At 37.7% G+C, this 24,637-nt stretch overlaps 4 protein-coding genes across 7 annotated transcripts; 2 read left to right on the top strand and 2 right to left on the bottom strand.

The window, feature by feature from the left end:
* The first annotated feature begins 168 nt into the window (after positions 1-168).
* On the top strand, positions 169-7,016 carry LOC135636272 (uncharacterized). Its single transcript, XM_065147914.1, has 5 exons — positions 169-611; positions 1,982-2,395; positions 4,535-4,627; positions 5,712-5,851; positions 6,366-7,016. Exons 1-5 carry the CDS (start codon positions 225-227, stop codon positions 6,790-6,792), a joined length of 1,461 nt encoding a protein of 486 aa, XP_065003986.1. The 5' UTR covers positions 169-224; the 3' UTR covers positions 6,793-7,016.
* Positions 7,017-7,079: 63 nt separating this feature from the next.
* On the bottom strand, positions 7,080-15,401 carry LOC103982455 (uncharacterized). 3 transcript variants are annotated; one of them, XM_009399384.3, is made up of 16 exons: positions 14,881-15,401; positions 14,715-14,797; positions 13,221-13,836; positions 12,830-13,128; positions 12,649-12,715; positions 12,491-12,553; positions 10,924-10,987; positions 10,741-10,834; positions 10,586-10,669; positions 10,419-10,508; positions 10,236-10,263; positions 8,235-8,750; positions 8,093-8,154; positions 7,899-8,008; positions 7,729-7,816; positions 7,080-7,649 (listed from the first exon to the last, which is right to left on the bottom strand). In XM_009399384.3, the coding sequence occupies exons 1-16, from the start codon at positions 15,278-15,280 to the stop codon at positions 7,377-7,379; spliced, it is 2,937 nt and encodes a 978-aa protein (XP_009397659.2). In that variant the 5' UTR covers positions 15,281-15,401; the 3' UTR covers positions 7,080-7,376. The 3 variants fall into 3 exon arrangements, 2 of the variants coding, with proteins under 2 accessions (XP_009397659.2, XP_018680038.2); XR_671496.3 differs by having other exon boundaries at positions 7,513-7,649; positions 7,729-7,806; XM_018824493.2 differs by lacking the exons at positions 14,715-14,797; positions 14,881-15,401 and adding an exon at positions 13,944-14,115.
* An 813-nt stretch (positions 15,402-16,214) lies between these two features.
* Positions 16,215-18,264, bottom strand: LOC135636470 (protein Brevis radix-like 1). The gene is made up of 6 exons (XM_065148158.1): positions 18,259-18,264; positions 17,208-17,285; positions 16,930-17,120; positions 16,726-16,849; positions 16,392-16,615; positions 16,215-16,293 (listed from the first exon to the last, which is right to left on the bottom strand). The coding sequence occupies exons 1-6, from the start codon at positions 18,262-18,264 to the stop codon at positions 16,215-16,217; spliced, it is 702 nt and encodes a 233-aa protein (XP_065004230.1).
* A 180-nt stretch (positions 18,265-18,444) lies between these two features.
* On the top strand, positions 18,445-24,626 carry LOC103982456 (pyruvate kinase isozyme G, chloroplastic). 2 transcript variants are annotated; one of them, XM_065147913.1, is made up of 12 exons: positions 18,445-18,700; positions 19,331-19,612; positions 20,201-20,366; positions 20,974-21,108; positions 21,222-21,332; positions 21,420-21,508; positions 22,210-22,272; positions 22,810-22,985; positions 23,327-23,426; positions 23,763-23,938; positions 24,181-24,289; positions 24,376-24,626. In XM_065147913.1, exons 1-12 carry the CDS (start codon positions 18,524-18,526, stop codon positions 24,487-24,489), a joined length of 1,698 nt encoding a protein of 565 aa, XP_065003985.1. In that variant the 5' UTR covers positions 18,445-18,523; the 3' UTR covers positions 24,490-24,626. The 2 variants fall into 2 exon arrangements, with proteins under 2 accessions (XP_065003985.1, XP_009397660.2); XM_009399385.3 differs by having other exon boundaries at positions 18,447-18,730.
* The last annotated feature ends 11 nt before the right edge of the window (positions 24,627-24,637 follow it).

Raw genomic sequence — 24,637 nt, 5'->3', positions numbered from 1 at the left:
TTCGAACTCGGGGTACGTGGTGCGGGTAAATGATTTGTTTTTCGGTTTGGCAAACAGACCATTCCCATCAGTGATCGCGACGCGGCGCGCAATCAGTGGTGGAAACGCTGCACCGTGTTCTAACATCGTCCGCCTGCAGTGATCTCCCTCGCTGTTTATTCCCCATATCCGAACGCCTTTCCCCATCCCCCGATTCCATCTCTCTCTCTCTCTACTCGTTCGGCATGGAGTCTTACTGCCTCGACGCCTGCGGCAACCTCACCCTGCCGCGGCCGCCGCACCTGGTGGTCCGCCGCCGCTACTTCTGGAATCCTGTCTCGCCTCTTCCCCTCTCGCTTCCCGAGCGCGACAGGGTTTCCACTGGCCTCAGGGTTTCTTGCTCCCTCGCCGGCGGCCGGAGGAAGGAGCCGATCAGAGCCAAAAAGAAGCAGAATGTTTGGAGCATTGACAACGATCTCGCCGCCGCCAAGGCCTCCGCGGAGGACAAGATCCGGAAGTCTCGGAGGAGGAGAGGGAGGCGGGTGAGGTCTGCCGGAAGGAGAGGTCCGGGTGCCAGGGTTTTGGTGTCTGGTTCCATGCTCATGGAGATCGAGACGGTTCTCCAGACTCAGGTGAGCGAGCTCTTGGCTCTTCGTCTCAAACTTTCACAGTTCTTTTTGAATTTTGATTGAAACGACAGAAAGGTTTATTCTTGCATCATATGCCCTAAGATTTTAATATTTCTGTAATGTTTCTGCAATTTGTAATTTTTTTCCAAGAATTTGTTGCAGAATTTCTTATATAATTTAGGAATTTTCTGTGGAATCCTTCCGTGTCACTGCAAGTACCAATTTTCGTACCCAATACTTGTTTTGTGAAGTAAAAGATATAATCTTGGACGGTTTTCCGTTAAACGTAGAGCATAGATTAGTGTAATTAAATTCACATATAACATTTGCTTATATAATTTCATAAATGGCGACCAAGACTAGGTTTACACTCAGCTAGAATAAGTAGAGTTAATCTTTCCATGTATACATTATCGGTTCAAGTAATTCCTTAGAATCTGATAGCTCAATAGTACCTGGTGTTATTGAATGCTCTTACGTAAGCAGGATTAGGAGACATAGCAGCAGGCTGATAAGTTCTTTGGTTATGTTATATGCTAGGTTGTTGCTGGATGGATCCCTCAATCTATTCAAATATCTACATTTATCATTATGATATCAACTTATCATGCCATAATAAACAATTGGTTCATCAGTTTGACAGATACAAGTTTGTGATATTGGTGATTGGATGAAATACGTTGATGCATGCCATAATTGAGGAAACCATTTAATTGGATTAAGTAAAGAAATGGGTGTTTCAGTATATAGATGACTGCTCAACCTCAACGATCAACACATGTTAGTGGTTGTAATTTTCAGAACCCAATGGATGAATCATGAGAAATTTTATGAAGTTTCTTTCTAATGCAATATAGCACAAATTTACAAAGAATGGTTTGTTTGTTGTTAAATCCGCATATGACATCTTAGTCATTGAGACCAATTATGGTACACTAGGATTAAATTAAGTAAAATAAGAAAGAAATAATCAACGTAACATCATAGGTTCAATCAACTCTAGAGACAATGGTATCCCAATAACATCATAGGATTATTGCCTGTTAATCCTTTTTCCCTCCAAAGATTTACTTTTTACGCTCAATTTTAAGCAGTTATTTTTTATCATATTAACTAGCAAGGATAAATGTTCAAATCTTGGTTTTTATGTTGAATTTCCCTCCAAGTTGTTGATTTCTACTAGGTTCCTGTAGCAGATGGTTTTCCTTTGAGAATATAATTTTTGTTAATCATGATATCTCTGTTTATTCTGTTGTTATACATAGTAACATTACCAGAAACAGATATTTGTATTTCAGGAGTATCATGTTATTTTGAGGGCATCTTTTCATATGAAGGATTGAATTCTAATAAATAGATGTCATACTGAATAGGAACCTGTTATCAAACCAGCATGGGATACTTTTGCTAGTAGTGTCAGTGGTATATGGAAGGGTGTCGGGGCAGTCTTTTCTCCATTTACAGCTGAAATAGAGCCAATTGGAATTGGGAAGCAAAATGAGAATCTTTATGATTGTTACACACGTTCACTGATAGAGAAGGTATCTGAAGGTGGTATCTTCTCTCATATTAGGAGGAAGACCAATTGGGCAGCTCTGAACCCATTTGGAGAAAGTAAAAAACATCGAGCAGGTGATAAAACTGAAGATGGCGTTTCTGAGAAGGAAACTCTTGATGTCACTGATAAAAACTCTGATTTGCCTAGTTATGACTCCTTTGACTTGTCAAGAGGAGAAGATTTGGAGGAAGATGTAATGGATATGGAGCCTGGTCTTGTTTTCTTTGAGGTAAGTCTCTCTTTTTTCTTTTCAATTTTGAACATCTATGATGTACATCCATATTCTAACAGTTGATTTCATGTATGTAGCAAAATACTAGTATGTTAACCAAATGAATATAGATTATTTTAATGATTTTTGGTCTAAAATCTTGAGATTCTGATATTTCTTATATAATAGAAAGTGCCAAGTCATTACAAGTACCTTTTAAACTACAGCTAATTTTTATGTTTGACATGTAATTTATAACCATCACCAGCTGTAGTACATTCTTCCCATAATCTTAACATTACTGCAGCTGCTGATGGGGCTACCTTTTTTTTCTTTTACATTTATAGTTTTATGATCTAATTAAATTTTTTTAGTCTGTGGATATGCTATGATGAAAAATTCACAGATTGGTTAGTGGTAACTAGAACAGCAACAGCTACTTGTCAAACTTGAGGACCACAAGTTAATTTAAGATGTAGCTGGAAAAGGATGGTGATGGTTTATTGAGAATGCTTGGATTTATGTTATTGATTTACATATTCTAAACTACCACCAGTAGAAGTTGGGGACCTATTAATGTCTAGAGTCAATAGACTGCAAGGACTATGTGAAAGATGAATAAGATTAGTAGGAAATAAACTGCAAATCTGCAACATTGCATATGGGCTTTGTATTTGGTTTGGACTGTAAGGCATTGTAGAGTTGAATTGGGGATCTTGAGGTAGATAATAGGAGTCAGAAAAAACATACAAGATTGAAATTTGTGTTTTTTTTTGTCACTAGTTGCACATATTGTGAATGCCGTAGATACCTGATCTGCTAGAGCTGGTGTTCATCTTCATAGTCGGAACAAGATCATAGATACCTGATCTGCTCTAGAACCTGAATGCTATATGTCATGGTGAGAAGACTATAATGGACCAAACTTTCGCTAGGTTATTAAAATGGTTTCGATTGCATGTCTATTCTGGTCAATTAGCCATCAGATACGAAGCTATTTTAGTATGAACATGTTAATTATTCGCAAAAAAAAGCACACAATAATACACAGTAATATCATCTTTCAACAATTTTTACTAGACAACCTTATCATCTAATGTTTAAATTGGCAATAAAATGTTGTTTTAACTGTTCTAAATAAAATTCAAAACTGTGAACTGCAAAGATAATGCATATTCACTGCATTCAAGGTAACAAGTAATCTAGCTCATTTCACAGATTTAACTTTTTACCTAGGTTGTGTGGCACCTGAGTGACGTAGCTGCTTGCATAGGGTCACTCCCTGTAACCTCGTGCCTGCACAGAAGAAAACGGGTTAGTGACGAGCAAAAACACAGTCAAACTATCATCACACCATGAATATTGGGATCTGAACCAGAATACAAACACTTTATTGACATGGCAAAGGAATGCAACCTTGCCAGCTCCAAACAGCTGCATAACAAAAGGTCTACGGATGATTAGAATTAATTTCTTGATTCTGTGAACGATCACACAAACATGGAGATCAATTTAGAAGTCAACCAATCCTAGATCCAGTGGATTATGCGAACAGTCACACAATCATAGAGATCAAGTTAGAAGTCAACCAATCCTAGATCCAGTGTGTAGTTCTTTGATACCTTTAATTGGGTGAAAAATCACCATATCTCAGAGATTGTGTGCTCCCAATATAATGAGCAATGGTTATGAAATCATCCAATAAGGAAGGATGTTTGATTTTAAAGTTCTCTAGTAGTAGGAAGTTTCTAGATTTCCAGAAATTTTAGTTGTTGACAAAAATGAAAGTAGAAGTACAATCATAATATGTACTTTCTCATTTTTTGAGTTACAGAAACACAAGATATATACAAACCACATAAAACACACTGCACCCTAGATTATGGAACATGAACTATTGGACTTAGAAGAAGTAAAAGGTTACCTACTTTTTATTTCATGTATTTCTTTGTCTTTTTATTTTTATGGCGACCGATGTCGAACAATATACTTTTTTTTTTCCCCCAATATCATAAAAACTACAGGTGCTTTTGTTGCCTAGGTTTTGGCGACATCCATCGGACGCTAGCTTCTCACCATTTTTTCATTGCCTAGCTAATGCTTGTTGCCTCTGCTGAAAACTATATTTCTTTATTAACTAATTTTCTCAATTTTCAGGATGGATCATATTCTAAAGGTCCTGTAGACTTACCAGTCGAAGGTTTTGATGAATCCAAATATTTCCTTTCTCCAACTTTTAAGTTTGAACAAGTAAGTTTTGTGGATGTTATCATCACTTGTTTGTCATAATCTCATTGTCCATGTAATATCCACTTGCCTTATTTACTCTATCCTGCTTTTTCATCATATAAAATGTTTATTGTCTTTGTCCACTTTTTTGCACACACTGAACAATATTTTCTTCAATAATACTTTCCTGAGGCACATATCACTGCTGGACCATATAGCTGGTATGATAAACATCAAGCCATTTGGATGGCCCAAACCACAACAGTGAGGAAGGAATAAAGAGAGGGGCTTAGAGGGGTGTTACCGGTGAAAGTGGTATGTGAGGATTTCTCAAAAAATAGAGAGAAAGAGAATTGGAGCAGCAAATGGAGGGAGTAGCGATTTCTGACTTAGCTATTTATACAGTTACAACCTATGATCATACCTTAAACATTAGATCAAAATGATTTTTGGGAGAAGTTTCATATCCATTAGATCTGTCTCCAATGCTCTAGGTGGTGAAATATAAACAATATTGTTTAGTTAACTTTTCTTTAATTGTGCCGGTATCTAGTTAAGAAAGAATTACATTGCTTAGGTTAGCTTATGTGCTTAGCGCCAAGTTTTGGTTGGTGTTTTTATCCTAACAATTTGATTTTACTGACCCAAGCTGTTGCCATGCCTGGAACCAATAGCAACGTGTTAAAGGAAGTAACACTTAATTCATTTGAATGATTGCTTTAACAAATGCTTATCTTTCTCTTCAAACATGCTCTTCTAGTTGATGCAGTTGCATTACTAAAGACCTCTGAGGAAGGCATACTGTCCATGATTGTTTATCCAGTCCCAGTAGAACTTTCATGTAATTCATTTCATCAATATTTACTGGAAAAAGAGGTTGCGTACAGAAAAAATTCAAAGCAAAAAAGGACTCTTCACCAGTGTTTCATTCCCTGAAATCATTCTGGTGATTCATTGCAATAATTTTGTGCAGTTGCTTATCTTAAATTTCTTTGCTTGGTGTATTGAAACTGTTATCAAGCCTTCCACTAGTAGCAAGCCTAATATCTTTTCTCTAACAGACTGTTGAATATATTGAGTAATTTTTCTAACCCTTGTTGCTCAGTGTTTAGTAAAAGGATGCCACAAGAGACTGCGGATTGTGCACACCATTGAGTTGAATGAAGGAGGGTCTAACATTCAAATAATTAGGGTTGCCGTGTATGAAGAAGAGTGGGTCAGCCCAGCTAATCTCGATGTTGCAGAGTAAGCTTTCAATTCATTGTTTTAAGTCGAAGTTTCATGTATGTCTGAGATGGGAGATTACAATTCTGATGTTCATTGTGTTCCTTCTTGAAATCTGTTGGTAATGATAATCTGTAGGGATATATAAGAATATAGCATAATTGGTTTTCAATTATCCAAAACAAGTACCAAGTGTGAGCCTAAAATATTTCTTTTGAGACTCTTGAAAGTCGATACGATTTGTAGTTTGTAGCAAGCAATGACGTGAAAGCCTTGAAGCCTTAGTTCATCCATAATTTTGTGTCGATAAATTGTTGTCTTGTTCATTTAGTAAAAAGGATATTATTGACTGCCAAAAAAAGCATGTCATTTGTTTATTCACCCTGGCTATTATCCTAGGATGCTTGATATAACTTTCCATTATATTGTGAAAATTAATTTTTTGGATTAACCTAATTATTTGTGATTTCCGAGTTTGAACATTTGAGGGTAAATGAAGGCTGCTTAGTGGTATCTAACTTGTCATTCGCTCCAGTGATGTGCAGTTTGATATGAAACCTTTCTCACAACGAAAAAGAACACAACCTTCAGAACTGACTGGTTCTTGGAAGGTATTTGAGGTGAGTGCCACACCGATTTTTAGTGACGAACCAACAGCTGAAGGTGGCTTGCCCTTCGTCTATTTGTGCACTGAGACGTTGAAGAAAAGAAGTTTGCCCGAGAGCTCTGTTTCCTTTGGGGAAGAAGAGGTGCTTGACATGCAAGATGTGACCGTTCTCTGGCTTCCAGGAGGTGTCACTGGATACGTCGATGTGAATAAAGATGGCATCCTCACCATTGGCGTTGGCTGGTACTCAGATGAAGGTATTAACCTTGTGATGGAGAGAGACTATGGGGTGGATGGAAAGCTAAAAGAAGTGAGGTGGAAATCAGAGGTCAAGAGAAGATGGACCGACAGCTAATTATTTTCTTCTCTCCAACCTACCGCCTTTCCGGCTAATGTTTGTGCTCTCAAATTTCTTAATTTGGAACAATGAAAAGAAAAATTAGGATTAGTGTTAGATTTTAGCCACAAAATCTTCCAGTCTTCAGATATTGAATTATGTTTCTTTACTTGTAGAATCGAGACTACATGTTTTAACCATTTCCTGCTTGGGGATGCTATTATGCAGTTTTTGGCTGTGGAGATGATGGTTCAGAAGGCTTTCTCATTCAGATCCATTGCAAAATACCAACAATAATCACACTAACGAGCTCAATTAAGACTATTCACTCTTTATTCCTTGAATTATAATACTCAATATGCTCTGATTGTTTGTTTGTATAAATTAATAATATATGACATTGATAGAAGCACACAACACCATAGTAATCCGGCGAGTCTTCTTCCAACTTAAAACCCCACGGATACCATGCACATTGGGCGCTCTCTACCGAAATGTACATGAGGCATGAGTTCAATCATCATTTGGGTCAGCATCTGAAGAAAATGAATAGGCCACGACCATCGCCGATCCAGTGGAATTGGCTGATCCGGCAAGGAGGTTTACACAGCACCCGCAAAGGGAGTTCCAGACTCCAAGGCGGCCTCCCTCCTCAGCTTCCTCTGCTGTCTTAGGCTCTCATGGCACGCGGCAAAGAAGTCATGCATCAGAGCTTCCTCGGCGGTGATCCTGCACCTTGGATTCACCGTCAAGCACTTGTCCACGAGATCAAACAGCGATCGTGGAATCACCTCCAACAACTCTGGCCTCTTGGTGTTAAGAACACACCATTCTCTCAGCTCTGTGGATCGCAGCGATCGGAAATCGAGCAATTCCTGCAGCATAGACCAATTGTCAATTTAAGGCTTCGTTTCAGGTTTTTTTGTCTTGCAGAGAAATTTTAGGTAGCGATACCTGAGGAAACGAAGCCTCGCAATTGTGGAGTTTGGCCACTTCCCACAGATCTTCACTACCCCTCAACTTTGCAATTTCCTTTATATTCCTTGTCATGACAGGGCAAGCATGTTAGCAATGGCCGAAAAAACTGACACGAACACCACCGCATAGTTCTCAGTTGAACTCACTGTTCTGGATCACCGCCGAAAGGTGACCTTCCTATCATCAAGTAGAGTAACGTAACGCCAGCAGACCAGACATCTACTTTGTAGCCTTGATGAAGAGATTTGAACAAAACCTGCTTCGAGAGTTGTGTTAATTCATCAGAAGAGCGAGCACAAATGATGTACAAGTTTTATGAGAATGCAAAACCAGCCCTAACCTCTGGAGCTCGAAAGCCCTTGGTTCCAACGCAAGGACCCTCTCTCTTCTGCTTCCCGTTCCCTAGCAACACCAGGCAGAGGCAAAAGGATTACTTGTTGTAATTTGAAGAAACATTATGAGTTCATGTTGAAGTGACATACTTTTGTTACTGCATGTGCCCGAACCAGCAACAGGAATCCCACCATAATGCAATGGCATAGGAGTAGGTATTACCGGCTTTCTCTCCATTTTACCCAAAGGAGCAGCTACCCTTTTCCTCTGAGAAGTAGGAACAGCTTCTCCCTTCGGACTGGGAGTTTGCATTGCCTCGTGCAAGAAATTTATCAGCTCCTTCCTCCCTTTGCAAGGAATTGGTTGCTTCAACTTATCAGTCCTCGCACTTGTTGGATCTTTTGCTGATGTCACGCCAGAAACATCGGCGGCTTGGCTTCCGCACCTATTTCTGTTGTCATGTTTAGGTAAGACATCCATTGCACTTCTCTCGGACCTCTTCAAGCTTTTGGTAAGATGTTTCTTCGAGTCATTGGTCGCCTCCTTGAATCTATTGTCCAAAATTCCTTCTTTCATTGCTTCCTTGGCTTGTTTACGTGAAGTCGACTTCATGTCTGGTATAGGAACTGGGTTTGGTCTTACAATGGAATCAGCCTCATGTTTTCCTAATTAATCGGCAGAAAAACAAGGGTCAACAAAACAGCTATAGTATGTTTTACATAATAATTAAATCAGCAATCAGATAGCAGTGGAAACTAAATTATAGTCCTTTTACTAATAGCTGCCAGTTATGACACAATTCTTAGAAGTTCTACTATGACAGATTAATTGCCAGGTCTCGAGATATTTTCCAACTTTGTCAAGCCAAATTACTTTGATCAGGCTGAGTTCAAAAGAAAATTGACTAAGAGTTCAAAACAGAATAAGAACCTAACCTTGTTCATGGCATTTCTTCACTTAATGTTGCATGTAAATGGAATGCATCGTGAGGATTGACTTCACAGAGATGGTGTTTTTCTTTTTGGCAATCGTCAGTTATCTTTGCCTAACATGGGGAGATCTCCTCGAGTACAGTTTAGGGATAGCAGCCAAACTTTATAACATGCATGCATTGGTATAGTCAGTCTAACACCAATTCAGTTCTGATCAATTTCTCCAGATTTTGGTTAATTCTAAACAATTATCTAATTATTAAACAATATTTTCAATAAACTTTCCTCTTTTTACTAATGTTTGTATTATGTTTATTTCTTTTATATATCCATTTTATATGCTTTTAAGAAGCATATAATATTTCTATTTTTCTCCTTTTTTTTGTTAATTTCTTATGCATTGCTACTGTATGATTTATATTCTTACATTGTTTTCTGGATTGATTCAGGTACCACCAATATGGTCAGGCAATCATGTTTATTCTGATTGTATTGTCCCCAATCAGTCCTAATACTGATATTAATCTTAGGGGCTTGAGGCATACTGTGAAAAATATTTCTGGTCCTATGTTGGGATTTCATTAGATTTCTGATTGTTTTGCAAACTCAACCAAGTAATGTAAAGAAATGTAATGCATGGGAAGGTGGGTACTAGGAGATGATTTTTATTACTTACATGCGAAGTGAGACATGAGTGCTAGAATTTCTAGTGAGCATAACTATTTATTTTCATTACTGATAATCAATTGTTCGTTGTTATGACTGAGCCATTGCATATGGCTGAGCTTTGCATCTGGATTTGTATGTTCTTGAACTAGGGATGGCTCAATTGTGTAATCTGTTCCTCATTAGATCATTATTCACAGTTTTTTAGACTTGATATACATCAGGCTACAGCACAAAGTTAGAGCATGGGAGATCCATATTTGTACTTTCTTTATTGATCAGAAAAAAGAAAAGAAAAGACAAAATGACCACATGCTGAGAGTTGTCACAATTTTAATATAGGAAAATATGAACTCATGCTCAAAAAATGCCATGGCACTACTATAGAACAAGTTTATCCTAGTATTTGTATCTCATAACTTGGAACAAAAGCTTTACTTGACTAGGCTAGTAATAGCCCTATGATTAAATGCTTCTTGAATTGTGTTATAATATAATCATAATGATGCATCTTCGAAAGGACATATATTACAAATATTCGAGGATACTTACTGTTTTTGAGAAACTTTTGGTGCAGATCCTGCATCAACAATGGAATGAAAAACTATTTAGTTACATTTTTATCATTAAGCATATCATAACAAAAGAGTACTAGAAGTAGGAATATCCCATCTCATCTCATCCTTGTTGCCATCCCTACTGGCTAGAAGTAGGAATAACATAGATACCACTAACATTGGCCAAGTTGAAATCTATAAGGTATCCTTTGTTGAGCTTGCGAGAGAAGAGAAAATTTCCAGGTTTAACATCCCGATGCACAATACCCTGGAAAAAATAAATGTAAAAACGAATGGAAATGTAATATCCAACCCCAAACAATTCAAACAGTGTATGTTTGCTACCTGCTTGTGCAAGCTGGCAAGGGCTTTGAACATGCAATAACCGTACCATTGAAGTTCAAATACATTTATCTCCTTTTTCAAGACCTACAATAGACAAAATAGTTGATGTGTACCACAAAAGTTGCATACAAAATTTATAAACAATCTATAATCACCTCTGGCCTATCATGCTTCACATGTTCTAGAACAAAGCATTCTGAATTGCCACTTTTGAAAGAGCCTTCGAACTTTATTACAAAGTTCCTGCCTCTGAAGAGAGAGTGGATCACAATGAAAAGAATCTGAGATAGGGAAGTACAGAAGCAGAAGTAATAGAAAAAGGACTTGTTTATTCTTACCCAAATTGTTCCAGCATCTTCATTTCATTGTTGATGTGATGTGAATGAGCATTGGCATGAGGACCTGTTCAGGCAAATGATCATTATCTCAAACATGAACTACCAATATAATATTTGGAAAAGCTTACTCTCAATACCCAAGATTCATAATCAGCAAAACCAGCCCATCAGAGATAAAGGGATTCAATAAATGCTGATTGCCGAAAGCTTAATTAATGTGGGATGACCATTAACTATTCATCACACTAATGTCAAGAATTGACAACATGTAATATTTATCATTGACAAAATTTAATTTAAAATTCAAGCATTTGTAGGTCAACTGAATAAGATCCTCAGTATATTAAATTCCAAAAATAAGGAACTGTTTATAATTACAAGAGCTTATGACATGCCTGGGTGATTTTCACATATTTGACTCAAGTTGCTAGAGACTTGGTACGCCAGTGTAATTCTACTAAAAGAACCTTTTGCATAAATGGGTATCCTGATAAGATCTACCCATTTAAACATAACATCACAATCAAAAAGGAAAAAAACATTGGTTCAAAATATATACAAGACCAGAACTCCAACTTGGGAAACTGTCCTAGAAACCTTACTTTGCACTTCCTAGAACTGTGTTGTTTCACTGGACAATTGTCTAATGAGCTCAAGATTGATTGTTTCATGAGACTTTATTTTACCTTCTTAGAACCAAGTTAGGAAAATTCATTTACATTAGAGAATGTGATACTATGAGCAGTAGAAATTAGAAACCAAATTTGCAAGGGGAAGAAAATAAATATGCCAAGTAGAATTGCTCAAGTCATCTTAAGTCAAGATTGGCTGTACACTCTAGAACGACAAGAATTACTCTCCAATTAGAAACCAACTCTTTCTCACACTCTCCCTTGTGATTAAAATTTTTAATCAACGATTAGTGGTAATCAAGCTATTGATTTGGATAAAAGAGGAACTAGAACTCAGGATCAAGTGGAATTACTTTCCAATTTAAAGGTATTAGCTTCTTTCCATGTTTTATTTATCATTTCATATAATTAAAGACATATTAATGCATATTTACAAAGATTAAACATGATTAAAATCATTATCTTGTGTTATTCCCAACTAAATCTACTATCTTACATTTAGACCCAAATTGAAGGTATTTAGGGTTAATCACAGCCTTATGCATTTAATTATGCCTCATAGACACTCTATTTTCTTTAGAAAACAAGTATATAACGCCATACTAACCTATGGTAAACTAATACTGATTGATGCATACCAATTCGCCCATAGATTGATACCACTGATCGATCAGTACGATATAATGATTTTTTAGAGTAAGAATGTTTATAGGATTGTCTCACAAGATCATGACAAAATTAAATGGATTTAAAAGGCATAAGCAATGATATCCAATTGAATAAAAAGTCAAGGGGTTGCAAATCCAAGAAACATTTAATAAATCTCTGAATTCTGATTAATCAAGTTTTAATAATTAGATTAATCATCAAATTCACTAAATAACTTAACAAACAAAAGAAAATCTTATAAAAAGATTGTTAAAGTTTTATCATACATTTTATTGCAAATATTTTTCCGTCTGTCTTCCTTCGAGCCCTGTACACAATACCGTACCCACCTGCATGTCAAAGTCGAAACAAGATGTGAGAACTAGACATTTTAAAGGGCATAATATAGGTAATGTATAATATGAGTTTATTTTTCATCCTTTACCTGAACCTTCCTCTTCCTCTATGATGAAAGATTCAAAGTTTGGCAGTAACTTTGGATCGAAGTCGCACTGCAGTCCATTTATAATAAAGTTGGAAAAATCAAACTTCAAAGCCAACATCATACTGATAGAACTTGATTCAATCCACCTATAACAGTTAAAAAAAAGAATATTAACCCTTACTTTAGATGCCCCAGGAAATGTGTCCTTGTGAACTTTGATAAGAGTATCTTTCTTGCAGATGCTCTGCATAGTTTGCTTCTTAACCATAATTTTAGGATCCCTTTTTTCTTGACGTTTTTTCAAGGAGCAACCATGTCTTTGGTGATCTATTGATGGGGTATAATTATTCAACCCTGCAACCATATTTGGTATATCCATCGTATTTGGTTTCACGAAGGATTTGCTTTGCTTCTTATTGACAGATCTTAGATTTGCTGATAAACATTGTGCAGAAGGTTCCAACTTTTCATTTGTCCATTCTGTGATATAGGAAGATATCAGACTCCAATATCTGGTGCAATGCAATAGAATACTTGATTAGATGAAGATACTGTAATTGAAGAGTATTTACCTGCAGGGACAAATTCCTCTAGACTTTTCTTCAAAGGGTTGATTTCAACTGAAGTTTCTTTTGATTGAGAACACAATGCAGCAGTGGCTTCTCCACCATCTATTGGCATTAATGCATGACCAAGAAGGGTTTCATCATCATACTTTGTGGCTCCAAAGTCATTTGTCTCACTTATATCCTTCTTGATCCTACAAGTCAATGGGACAGTCATTTGGGGGCCTCTTTCTGTCGAAGTCTCCGTCTCATTCTCCAAATGAGTTGGCTTCTGCTCCATATAATCTTGAAAGGCCACTGCTATAACTGGTTCACCAATCTTACTATCATCAGGTGCAAATTCTTTAGGAATGTTGGCACTAGTCTCAATACCATAGTCATGTTTGAAGCTCAGGAAATCTGACAAAACTTCATGCACTCCTGTTGCTCGTGTTATATTGCATAACTTTTTGCGTATTGCTTGAATTGCAAAAGATGACTGGACCTCATTAGGGTTACTGAGAGACAGAGGTAAAGGGTTTCTTTTGATTAAGATGCTCAAGGGATACGTAGGTGCAGACAAGCCAACTGATAGAACATCATTGTTCAGAATATTAGAAACCATAAGATCAAACTGCGAAGCCTGAAAACAAAAAAAGAGCAAGGGAACGATGAACAGATGTATAACAAGCCATGTCATGTCCTTAAGCTTAAACAGATTAAAAATCAAAGTTCTGAAAACGAACTTACAGTTGAATTAATTTTCTTTAAGCATGCTTGTCAGAATGAAGGCAGTCTTCCACAAGATATTACAGGAGTCAAATTTGTTGAACCAAGATAATAGCAAAGGATAGATACTATAATTATTTATGAAAAAAGTGTTAACTCTAAACCACTAAAAAAATAAAGACAAAATCAGCATTTGGAGTCACAATATCTAGCTTTTTGACCTATGTTCTTGAGATTTGAAGACCCCCTTATGCTTTCATAGTAGCGAAAAGAATCCCCATGGCCTGATATATTTTGTTTCTTTGTACCTGCACAATTAAGGTTTTTTATTCTCAAGGTAGCTGTGTGAGAGGACACACTAGAAGTCTCATCAAATTTATCTTTATCTATATAGCCAAATTGTACCCAAGTCTTGATAGGTTGTAGATATTTATTAACAAAAAATGAAATGTCAGCAATAAGAGGACAGAAGTTATTATATTTATGATGCACCAATTTCTCAGCCAAATGCAAACAATTCAGAGCTTAGGCGATGATTCTAAAAGCTAAGTCAGTGCGCTCACATATCAGTATATTATTGATACACAAAGTATAAATGCTACAACAAAAGCTTTATGCCTGTTTATCATGCTACAATAAACAATTTATACATGTTATTTATGGATCACCATGATTAACTTTGTTAGACTTTCTCCTAGTGCATCACCATGGAAACAAATGGTGATCTAATATACCAAGTAACTGACGAATGGCTATAAAGAAAAATAAGAAAAGAAAAAACCCAGCAATTACCTTTGTAGCAGCAGTTTCAGCATTTTTCACAATCGAAAGCTGATCCGAAACCTCCTTATTCAATCCTCCCAATTCTTCTACATCTGTAACATAGAACCAATTTCTGTCAAAACAACAAAATTATTATCCACCCTACAACGGAAACGGCTACTGATAAATACAGCACCTCCTCCACAAGGCAATAGAAGCCTCCTCTTCGCTATCGGCACATCAGCGACCAGATCATCATCCAAAGGACGCACCTTCCTCTTCCTCGCATACGTAACCGAAACATTGCCGCATGTCCTCATCTGTGCCGAACCCTCCATCGCGATCCTCGGCACAAATGGAGCGACGGCGCTAGACAGGAATCCCAGGAAAGTGGCCACGGCAGAGTCGGAGATAGTGACGAAGCCACCATCCGTGAGAAGCAGCGGGGATCCGGGGATCCGACAGAGTAATTCGACAGTATCGGGGGAAGGAGATAGCGTGAGGTCGCATCTGGCCGCCAGGTCGGCGGCGGGAGTGGGGCGGCCGAGCCGGACGAGGGCAATGAGGAGGTGCCACGCTTGCTCGATCTGGGCCATGCTGACCCAGATCCTGCGTTAGGCCTTTCGATCTTCTCCGATCTGAGATCAAACGTTAGGGTTTCACGATCGAGAGAGAGAGAGAGAGAGAGGAGGGCTTCCGGATTATGAATGCTCTGCTTGTTTTTGTTCCCTTTTTTGCCATTTTTAGGAGGGAGAGGGAAAGTGGATGGCGGGAAAATGCGAATGACATGAATTCGACGTTGTCACGTGAGAGGGTATTTCCCGCGCTCTCTCCCTCCATTTTAGTAATCACGTATGGTTCTGAAGCTGTTTGTCGCAGAATACGATACAGCAGCTTTTGTCGAGTAATATTTTGCCACGTCATCTATTAATCCTGTGAAGCGCCTTTTCTAAGGGGATGAACCAAAGCAAAATCACAAGTCTGACTGCATTATGTTATTTTAGGCTACTTGAAGATTAAATTTTAATTAATAATATACTACATCAGTTTATTCCAAATATTTTTTTTATTTATTTTAATTATATAAATAACAAAAACAATGAAATTTTATCAGTTTATTCATAGAAACTAATAAATTACTAATAATTCAAAATTTTGTCATTTAAATATAATAAAAAAATTAGAAAATATTTCTTTTCTAGTTTTATCATCATCTAAGGATAAACCTTTTCTTATAAGAAAAATACCCATTTCATTACTTACATATTAAGTGTAACAAAATTACTCACAAAATAAAAAATATATTTTTTTGTAAAAGATAAACAATAAAAATAAAATTTTAGCTCAGGAGTTTACCATAAACTGACAAATAATAATTATATTCAAATAGAATTTGGATTGCACTGCCAACACCAGACTTGAATGAACCTGAAGTGGAATTCACATTTGCATAATGTTCATGCTAATTATTCTCGTGAGAATGCAAAGAGGAGCACTACAAGATAACTGGAACAGCCACATGAGCTCCACCTACGCGTACTGCTTCCATAGCCTGGCCTTGTTTTCTTCCCACCACACCCTTGCTTTCACCTCGCCGAATCTCTCGCGTCTGCATGTTTAGTTGCGTTTACTCGCAAGAGTCGGTAGGATGCAGCAAAGGAGCTCACAGTTCCAATGAATCCATCTGTTGTTTGATGGGATCATTACCTGAATTCGATTCGCAGTATCTCCCTGGAGCCGCTCGGCGTCGAACGCAGGGTGACGAAGACGCCGGGCTCATCTTCCACGACCCACTCCAACACCTTGTCTTGGATCTCCACGGCGGCCTCAGTCGTCGCCAGCTCTTCAACGTTGGAGGAACTGGCCGCAGAGCTCCCGGAGGAGCGCAATGGCACAATGGATTCTTCAGCTCCAACCGCGTCAGTGGTCGGCTTACCATGCGAGAAGAAGCGAAAGATTTAAGCTTGTGTTTTACTTCATGATGCCAACGTGTGGTCTTCTCAGTAACATCAAATGAAGAGTCAGCAGAAGCTAAGCTGACCTCGTTTTCCGATGGAGGTGGTGTTGGGGACGAGTGGCCTGGACCGATGCTGTAGAGCTCCATGATCTTGTCGTAGTTTTCGCTCCACCATCTCTGAGCTCCCAAATCGTCGAACATCTTCTGACTATAGAACACAAAAAGCTCACCACTGAAGAAATCTATAATATGCATGGGATTCAGACATAAAATGCAGCCCGATGGCACCTGAAACGTATCTTCTTTATGTTGTTTCCTCCATCAGGCAGCGACACCAAAGTTATAAGCACTCCAGACTCGGGCTCCGCAACCCATTCCTTCTCCTGTTCTTCACATGCCTTCACCGCAGGTGCTTCTCTGGGGCATTGCGGCTCTCTTGGACGTTGAACACGTACAGCCTTTAGCGACATGCTTTTAATCTGAATCCCCAGAATGATCCATTAGAAGCTTGAGAGAGAGTAAAGATGAAGAGATCTACTAGTAAGACAAAGGTGGAGCTGGCATACGTGGTTGGTGATCTCTTTGATGAGCCGTTTGGTGCCTGGGCAAGGAATGCATGTAAGCATCTCTCTGCCTCTTTCTAGCTTAGGATGGAGAAGGAGGTGAGATCAGATGATAGGTCTGTTTGAATAAGAGAAGAACAGAAGTGAAGGAGCGGGAGAAATTTTCTTCTTCGATTTAATTATAGAAAGAAGAAAACTTTAAAAAAATACTAGATAATATGCAGATCCTAATTAGTTTAGAATCTGTGATTTCTTTTCTATCACGGAAAGAATGAAAGGAAGAAGAAAACATTTAGATGGATGTTTCTCTCCTATCTAAACCACTCCGACGCTGGGGAGGAGCAAAAATGGCTGGAGAGACCGCTGCAGGTTGAAGGATGGAAAGAACCATTTCATGCGTTGAAATTGGCTAATTATAAGGCTAAGTTTTCTTCATCAAATGATTAAGATTTGGTTGTTCATTTATTTCTAAAAGTATGCGATAGGTATCTCATGACAGTATCACAAATTGAGAACTTCCTATTTGGATGTTTAAGGATTCAAAGGTTGACGATTCAAAGGTCTCTTAAGAATTAAGTTCCGGACTTGAAATGGTGTGTTTGTCTCTAGAAGGCATCATCCTGCTGTAGCTCTCGCCCTACGATTGACATTTTGTATCCTTCTCGAGCGTTGACTTTCCGGAGTAAAGACCTTTCGTCACCGATCGCTGGTCCTCCAAATACGACGTTGACTCAGTTCTCGACTGAACGAGGGGTTAGGTTGCGATGAATGTTCAAAGGCGTTGACTCAGAGAATTCCTGAGGGGTTAAGCTACAGACCGTCACAGCTTGAAGAGAGATCGATGTGGTCTGAATGTCCATTAGGAGAGGGGGCCCACGTGAAGATGACGTCATCAAACACCTTTCCTCCGTGGCCCAAAGTATGCCAATGTCACGTGATAGCACGTGCATGAAGAAAGTGCAGAGAAGCAAAGAATAAGTAGACCCGGAGTCGTTGGTTCATGACGATTAGGACTCGAACTCTCAAGTTGGAGATCTCGGCCGTCCATCAGTACCTCCATCTTTGTTTTGACGGTTGTGATCTCGTCTTGGTCCATCAAGATTCCAACTCGAACTACACTTCCTATTCGAACCGCCAGGTATGAGGGCATCGGAGATCTCGGCCGTCCGTAGTTCTCCATTCTTTTTTCCTTTTGACAGCTGTGATCTTCTCTCTCTCTCTGGTCAGCTTTATTTAGTCCGTTCCGCCAACTGAACGAGGAGGCCGAACGGCGGTGGACGGGTAGAACGGCCCTCTCTCTCTCTCTCTCTCGGCTTCTGATGGCGGCGGCGATGGAGATCGGTGGCATTGCGATGCGGAACCCGACGGGGCGCGCCGGCCGGACGTTCCTTGGAACCGGAAGGCGGTGGCGGTCGGCGCGGAAAGATGTTGTTGGCACGGGGCTCGCCGTGAGGGCGTTGATGGCCGTGGAGAAGCGCGACGGACGGACCGTGGAGGTCGGCACTTCCAACAGGCCTGTTAATTCGGTGGGTCTTGGTTTCCGATTGCTAGTTGATGCTCGTTTGACGTCGGTTTTGGAAACGATTGGTTGGTTGCTCATGAGACCTGTGATCTTTCTTTCAAGAGTCGATGATGCAACTGGGTAGGACTTGAGGGTTTGGGATGGAGCTTTTGCAGCCGAAATCAGAAACCCAGCTTAACGAATTCGCTGCGTTGGGATATGCAAGAAACCCAGCTTAACGAATTCGCTGCGTTGGGATATGCATAGGAGTTACTTAAACCTGCTTTTAAAGATGGTCATAATTGAAGAGGGAGGACTAAATAGCACCCTATTTTTGGATCCTTTGAAGCTTCATAATGTATCTCCACCGTCCGCAATTGGTGCTTTCCACGTTCTTAGTAGATTCAGCATTGATCTTATAAGGATCCACCCTAAAACTGTTGACAACTCGATTAGGTGGCTGTTAGTAGTTAATTAATGGAATCCATTTATCCCGGTTGTGCAAGCAACATATGTAATTAGTTATACTTTTCATTTTTCGCTTGTAATTAGCTTACATATATATATTATACTGAATAATCTGTTTACTTATCACTGATAATCTGGCGGATTATAATTTATCCAGGACAAGCTAAATGTCTTGCATGGGATTCAATCAAGTGTTCCCATTGTTGAAGAGGCAAAGATGGAGGCCGATTTTCAAAGGAAGACAAAGATTGTATGTACAATTGGTCCTTCGACGAATACACGTGAAATGATCTGGAAATTGGCAGAGGCTGGAATGAATGTTGCACGGCTTAACATGTCTCATGGAGATCATGAGTCGCACCAGAAGATTATCGATTTGGTCAAGGAATATAATGCCCAATGCAAAGACAATATTATTGCTATAATGCTGGACACTAAGGTACATCTTATAAGGACAAGCATTTCTCTAAGCATTTGGCATTTTAATAGCATTTTCATGAACTGTCTTTGATATGTTTCCAAAGCGTACTTTACATACTTCATTCTCGAGTGTAAATTGCACTGATACGTCTCTTGCTTTTACCTTCTTGGTTTTTGAATATGGTCACTCGGTCACATGATCAAGTTCGTATATGCTTTTGGTTGATTTTATGTATCACCTGTATGTTAAACATTGCCAATAAAATTCTCCATCTCTTTTTAAATTTGAGGGGGCACATACTCCTAACTTCTTCACCCACTTTTCTCCTATTAACGATATCTTCATTAATCTCTTGTTCTTGCTGAATAATGAATTCAAGAAAATTAATTTTTTCACTATAGGAACTTCTCGTTCATCCATCATAAATTAATTATAAATTTATTTCTTTTTTAAAAATTTCATTTGATAGATGTGTTAGTCTTTATGTTTAGAATAAATCCAAAACAAACTCTCATTAATTTAAACAATATCCTTAGTAAAGAACATATGCCGTGTGAGCCTATCCTGTAAATAACTTTTTTTTTACCACAATATTCTCTCATGCAGGGTCCAGAGGTAAGAAGTGGAGACTTGCTAAGACCTGTGTTGCTTAAGGAAGGTCAATCATTCAACTTTACCATCAAAATAGGAGTTAATTCTGAAGATACTGTTAGTGTAAATTATGACGACTTTGTGAATGATGTTGAAGTTGGTGATGTTATTTTGGTGGATGGTGAGTACCGATATTTTTCCTTACTCTGTTATGTTAAATTCATATTTTCTTTGCTATACATTGCTCATAGCAACTTGAATAAAAACTGGCCGATGTGATAGTTAACTTTATTAGTTGTACTTGACTAAAGTTCATAAGAATAACCTTGATACAGTTTTGTTTTTACTATGTGGCTTGTGTAAAAGAATAGCATGCTTCTGTTAAATAATGATTGTTTGTTTGGGAAGTATATAGGTAAATGAATTGGCAATTCATGTTAGGAGGAAAACTGAAAAAGATATGATATCAAATATTCAAATGTGTTTTCTTACTCAGAATCTCACAGTACCTTTTTTTGTGCAATAAACATCTGTGCATGCGAGGAATGATGTACGATTAGATCTTTATTTTCTTGACTTTAGCTGCATAATCTGAGATTTGTGGATACTAAAAATGAGTACCAGAAGGTTTACTATTATATCTCTATAGGCTAGCCTCTTCTATCATAGATCATTATCGTGTAATTAATACTATGTAATTAATACTATACCAGTCTAACATACAAATATTGTGCACAAGTTTCCAGCACAAACTTATTAGTTTTACAAGAACCTTGGTGCTAATGTAGGAGGGATGATGTCATTAGCTGTAAAAGCAAAGACTCATGATATGGTCAAATGCAAAGTAATTGACGGTGGGGAATTAAAATCAAGGCGCCACTTAAATGTGCGTGGAAAAAGTGCTACACTTCCATCCATTACAGGTAACTATAATTTTCTTTTCTTTTCTAAATGTTCAGGATAAATTATTTGATGAAAGATTTAGGGGATTGTGGTCTCTGATGATTTTTCTCTAATATTCCTGGTGTTCCTGCAGAGAAGGATTGGGAAGATATTAAGTTTGGTGTGGACAATCAGGTTGATTTTTTTGCAGTTTCTTTTGTTAAAGATGCTAGAGTAATTCATGAACTAAATGACTATCTCAGAAGTAAGCTTCTGACTCTATGCTATAGTTTTCCTGTATTTATTTGTGACCAACTCATTTTATTTCATTTATTTGTCTGTTTTCTATAAGGTCTCAATGCAGATATACATATTATCCCTAAAATAGAAAGTGCAGATTCAATTCCAAACCTTCAGGCAATAATTTCAGCCTCAGATGGGGTAAGTAATTTTATTGTTATTTAGGTTTTTGATTGATTTCACTAATGCTTACATGATTATTTGTTATACTTTTGTTTGTTCTTGATGACACAAACTTATTGGACAATAAAATGCTGGGAAAAGAAAATGCAACTGTCATTGTGATATTTCTCCAAGAACTAAACAAGCTAGTACACCAGAATTGTTAGTTTTCTAAAATTTATGGTTCTATATTCCTTTTATTCATAATCCTTCTAAGTGGCTCTAGCATAGATTGGTAGAGAAAGCTTGAGTTTGACTATAACAGTCAGGCTACTTTATATATTGGTATTTTTTTAAGGTTGTTCGTCCAAAGAGGAAAATGGCATTCCTGATTATTTCTTTTATGGTACTTTATCACCAAAGCGATTAGATGTACTGTAAAAACAGAGGTTGGAAGCCACTTCTTGATTGTCTGTTATTTGCAAGTGGAAATACCAATATACATGGGTTGGTCCTTGTATACCTGCCTGCGCCGTTGCAGGTTCATTTATACATGCATTTGTGTTTGTCTGTGCTCTCATGCCCCTTTGCATGTGTTTATAATATGTTTCTACTTCTGTTACTGTATATATTTTAATAGTTCAGATTATGCAATTGTTACATGGAGATTCATTTATGCAATTTGTATGTGTCAGTAGTTTGTACCTATGTATTATCCAATGACTTGGAAAAATATGTAGGCAATGGTGGCACGTGGAGACCTTGGTGCTGAGCTTCCAATTGAGGACGTTCCCTCTCTGCAGGTCTGTGATAAACTGTAATCAAAGATGGAAGTTAATTGCAACATTGCCTCTCCAATTCATTCTTGCATTCTATACCTATTTAGATTTGGACTTCTTTGGTATAACCATATAAGGTAAAAATATATCTTCCTAATTGTTAAATTTATTATTATAAACATAAATATTTTTATAATTTAAAATATAACAAGTTTGGACTTTTATTCTGTATTTGTCATACTCATACGGTCATACCCATGCTTCAAAGCTGGACCATTTTAGGTAGTCCCCACTTGGCATAATAGTCAGGTTGGATACTAAGATTTGTATTTGCAATCAATGCTTTTTCTCAAGTCTTATGAAGTTGGTCCACAAGAAATTAAGTCATTTGTTTGTCCCAGGTACAACAATCTGATATCTGACCAATTGTGTTCAAGGACTACTGTGCAGATTCTTTAGTTTTATGATTTAGAAATTGTTCTTCATGTGCAAGTATTTTCTTTCTCCAATTATCTATTGTCTCATGTTTCTTAAAAAAATGAATTTAATCTGTCTTTACAGGAAGAGATTATTAAGACATGTAGAAGCATGCAGAAACCAGTGATTGTAGCAACGAACATGTTAGAAAGCATGATAAACCATCCAACTCCAACAAGAGCAGAAGTTTCTGACATATCAATTGCAGTCCAAGAAGGAGCAGATGCTATCATGCTATCAGGAGAAACTGCTCATGGAAAGTAAGTAATTAATTCTATTGGTAATTCTATAACAGGTCTGATTATCATCCAGGGTTTGTAATAAACAATAAAATGTTACTTGGATCTTCTGTTGTGAAAATGTATACGCTGATTGGCTTTTAAATTGTGGGTTGTGGTAAAAAGCCAAAAGTATCTATCACTTCATGATTTTTTTATTATGTAAAATTCAAAATACAATAAGTAATTTTTGCTAAGGGTTTGCGCGGCGTGATTTTATAATGTTTGACATGGATAATTCTCTAGCAACTTATCCTTTTATTGTTTATTCTTGCAAATCAATTATTTTGATTTAATAATATTTTGTCGATTTCTGGTCTTAGGTACCCATTGAAAGCTGTTAAAGTAATGCACAATGTGGCATCAAAAACTGAATCCATAATGTCAAACGACATTCTCCACACTCCTGCCACGGCTGTCCAGGTGAGCTTGCCCATGTAATAGGTGAATGGCAACTTCTCTTTTTCTAGTCTTTTCTTAACTTTGGAGGTTTGTTTTGGATGTCCATATTGCTTTTCTATCAAATCAACATCAAGGTTTCAAAGTTCCACTTATTACTCGTATTGTTGGTTGTATTCATCTGTTTCATTTCCTTGTTGCAGTATGTAGGTTGTGAATGACAAGTTCTGTTTTTCAATTACTTGAGGTTTTCTTGGTTGTCCATGTGACTTTCCTATCAAATCAACATCCTAAATTCTAAAGGTCCACTTAATGCTCATGTTGCTGGTTGCATTCATTTATTTCTTTTTCTTGTTGCAGTATGTAGGTGGTGGCGATTTTTCCCAAGGGCACATGAGTGCGATGTTTGCGTTGCATGCAACCACCATGGCCAATGCTCTTGGCACACCTATTATTGTCTTCACACAAACTGGTTTGATGCCTATACTTCTGAGTCACTATCGACCTTCTTCAACTATATTTGCATTTACTAATGAGTAAGTTCTCTAAGTTGAAATCACAGTTATTTTCTATTTTGGATTTTATCGATTTTATCTCAATATTTGTAAAGAAGGAACAAGCAAGATAAATCACTTCGAGTAGAAGTGTAAATGAACCGAACCTGTTAATGTCATTGTTCAGAAAGAAAAAAAATAACATCTGCGGCAGAAGCTTTCTCGAGGCTTCTATCCTGTTAAATTGATCGTATAACGATAAGGATTTAATCGGTTTTTGGCAGGGAAAGAGTTGGACAAAGGTTGACGCTGTACCAAGGCGTGCTGCCTTTATATATGCAGTTCTCTGATGATGCTGAAGAGACCTTCTCTAGGGCCATAAAGCATTTGATGGTAATGCATACGTCGCTTTCTATGTTCTCTTTCTCGACATTTATCAAGTATGTGTTGCTCATTCTATGGTGTATACAATGATACAGAATGGAGGGTATCTAAGGAAAGGAGATTATGTTACTCGTGTTAGGAGTGGAATACGCTCGATCTGGAGAGACGACTCTACACATCATATCGAAGTCTGTAACATCCAAGACTGAATTGATATCCAAATCGACATTTCTTCGACCTAGTAGTAGCTGCTTCAACCATTACTGTCTGATTGCTGAATATTTTGATTATACATTGTTAAATTGATCTGATTTCTATATATATTCTTTACAAATTGATTGTTTAAGGTATTACCAT

Source organism: Musa acuminata, chromosome BXJ3-4, assembly GCF_036884655.1.
Source record: "Musa acuminata AAA Group cultivar baxijiao chromosome BXJ3-4, Cavendish_Baxijiao_AAA, whole genome shotgun sequence".
Classification (NCBI taxonomy): domain Eukaryota; kingdom Viridiplantae; phylum Streptophyta; class Magnoliopsida; order Zingiberales; family Musaceae; genus Musa; species Musa acuminata.
Note: the sequence above shows the minus strand (reverse complement) of the source record. Positions and strands in the feature narration are given on the sequence as shown.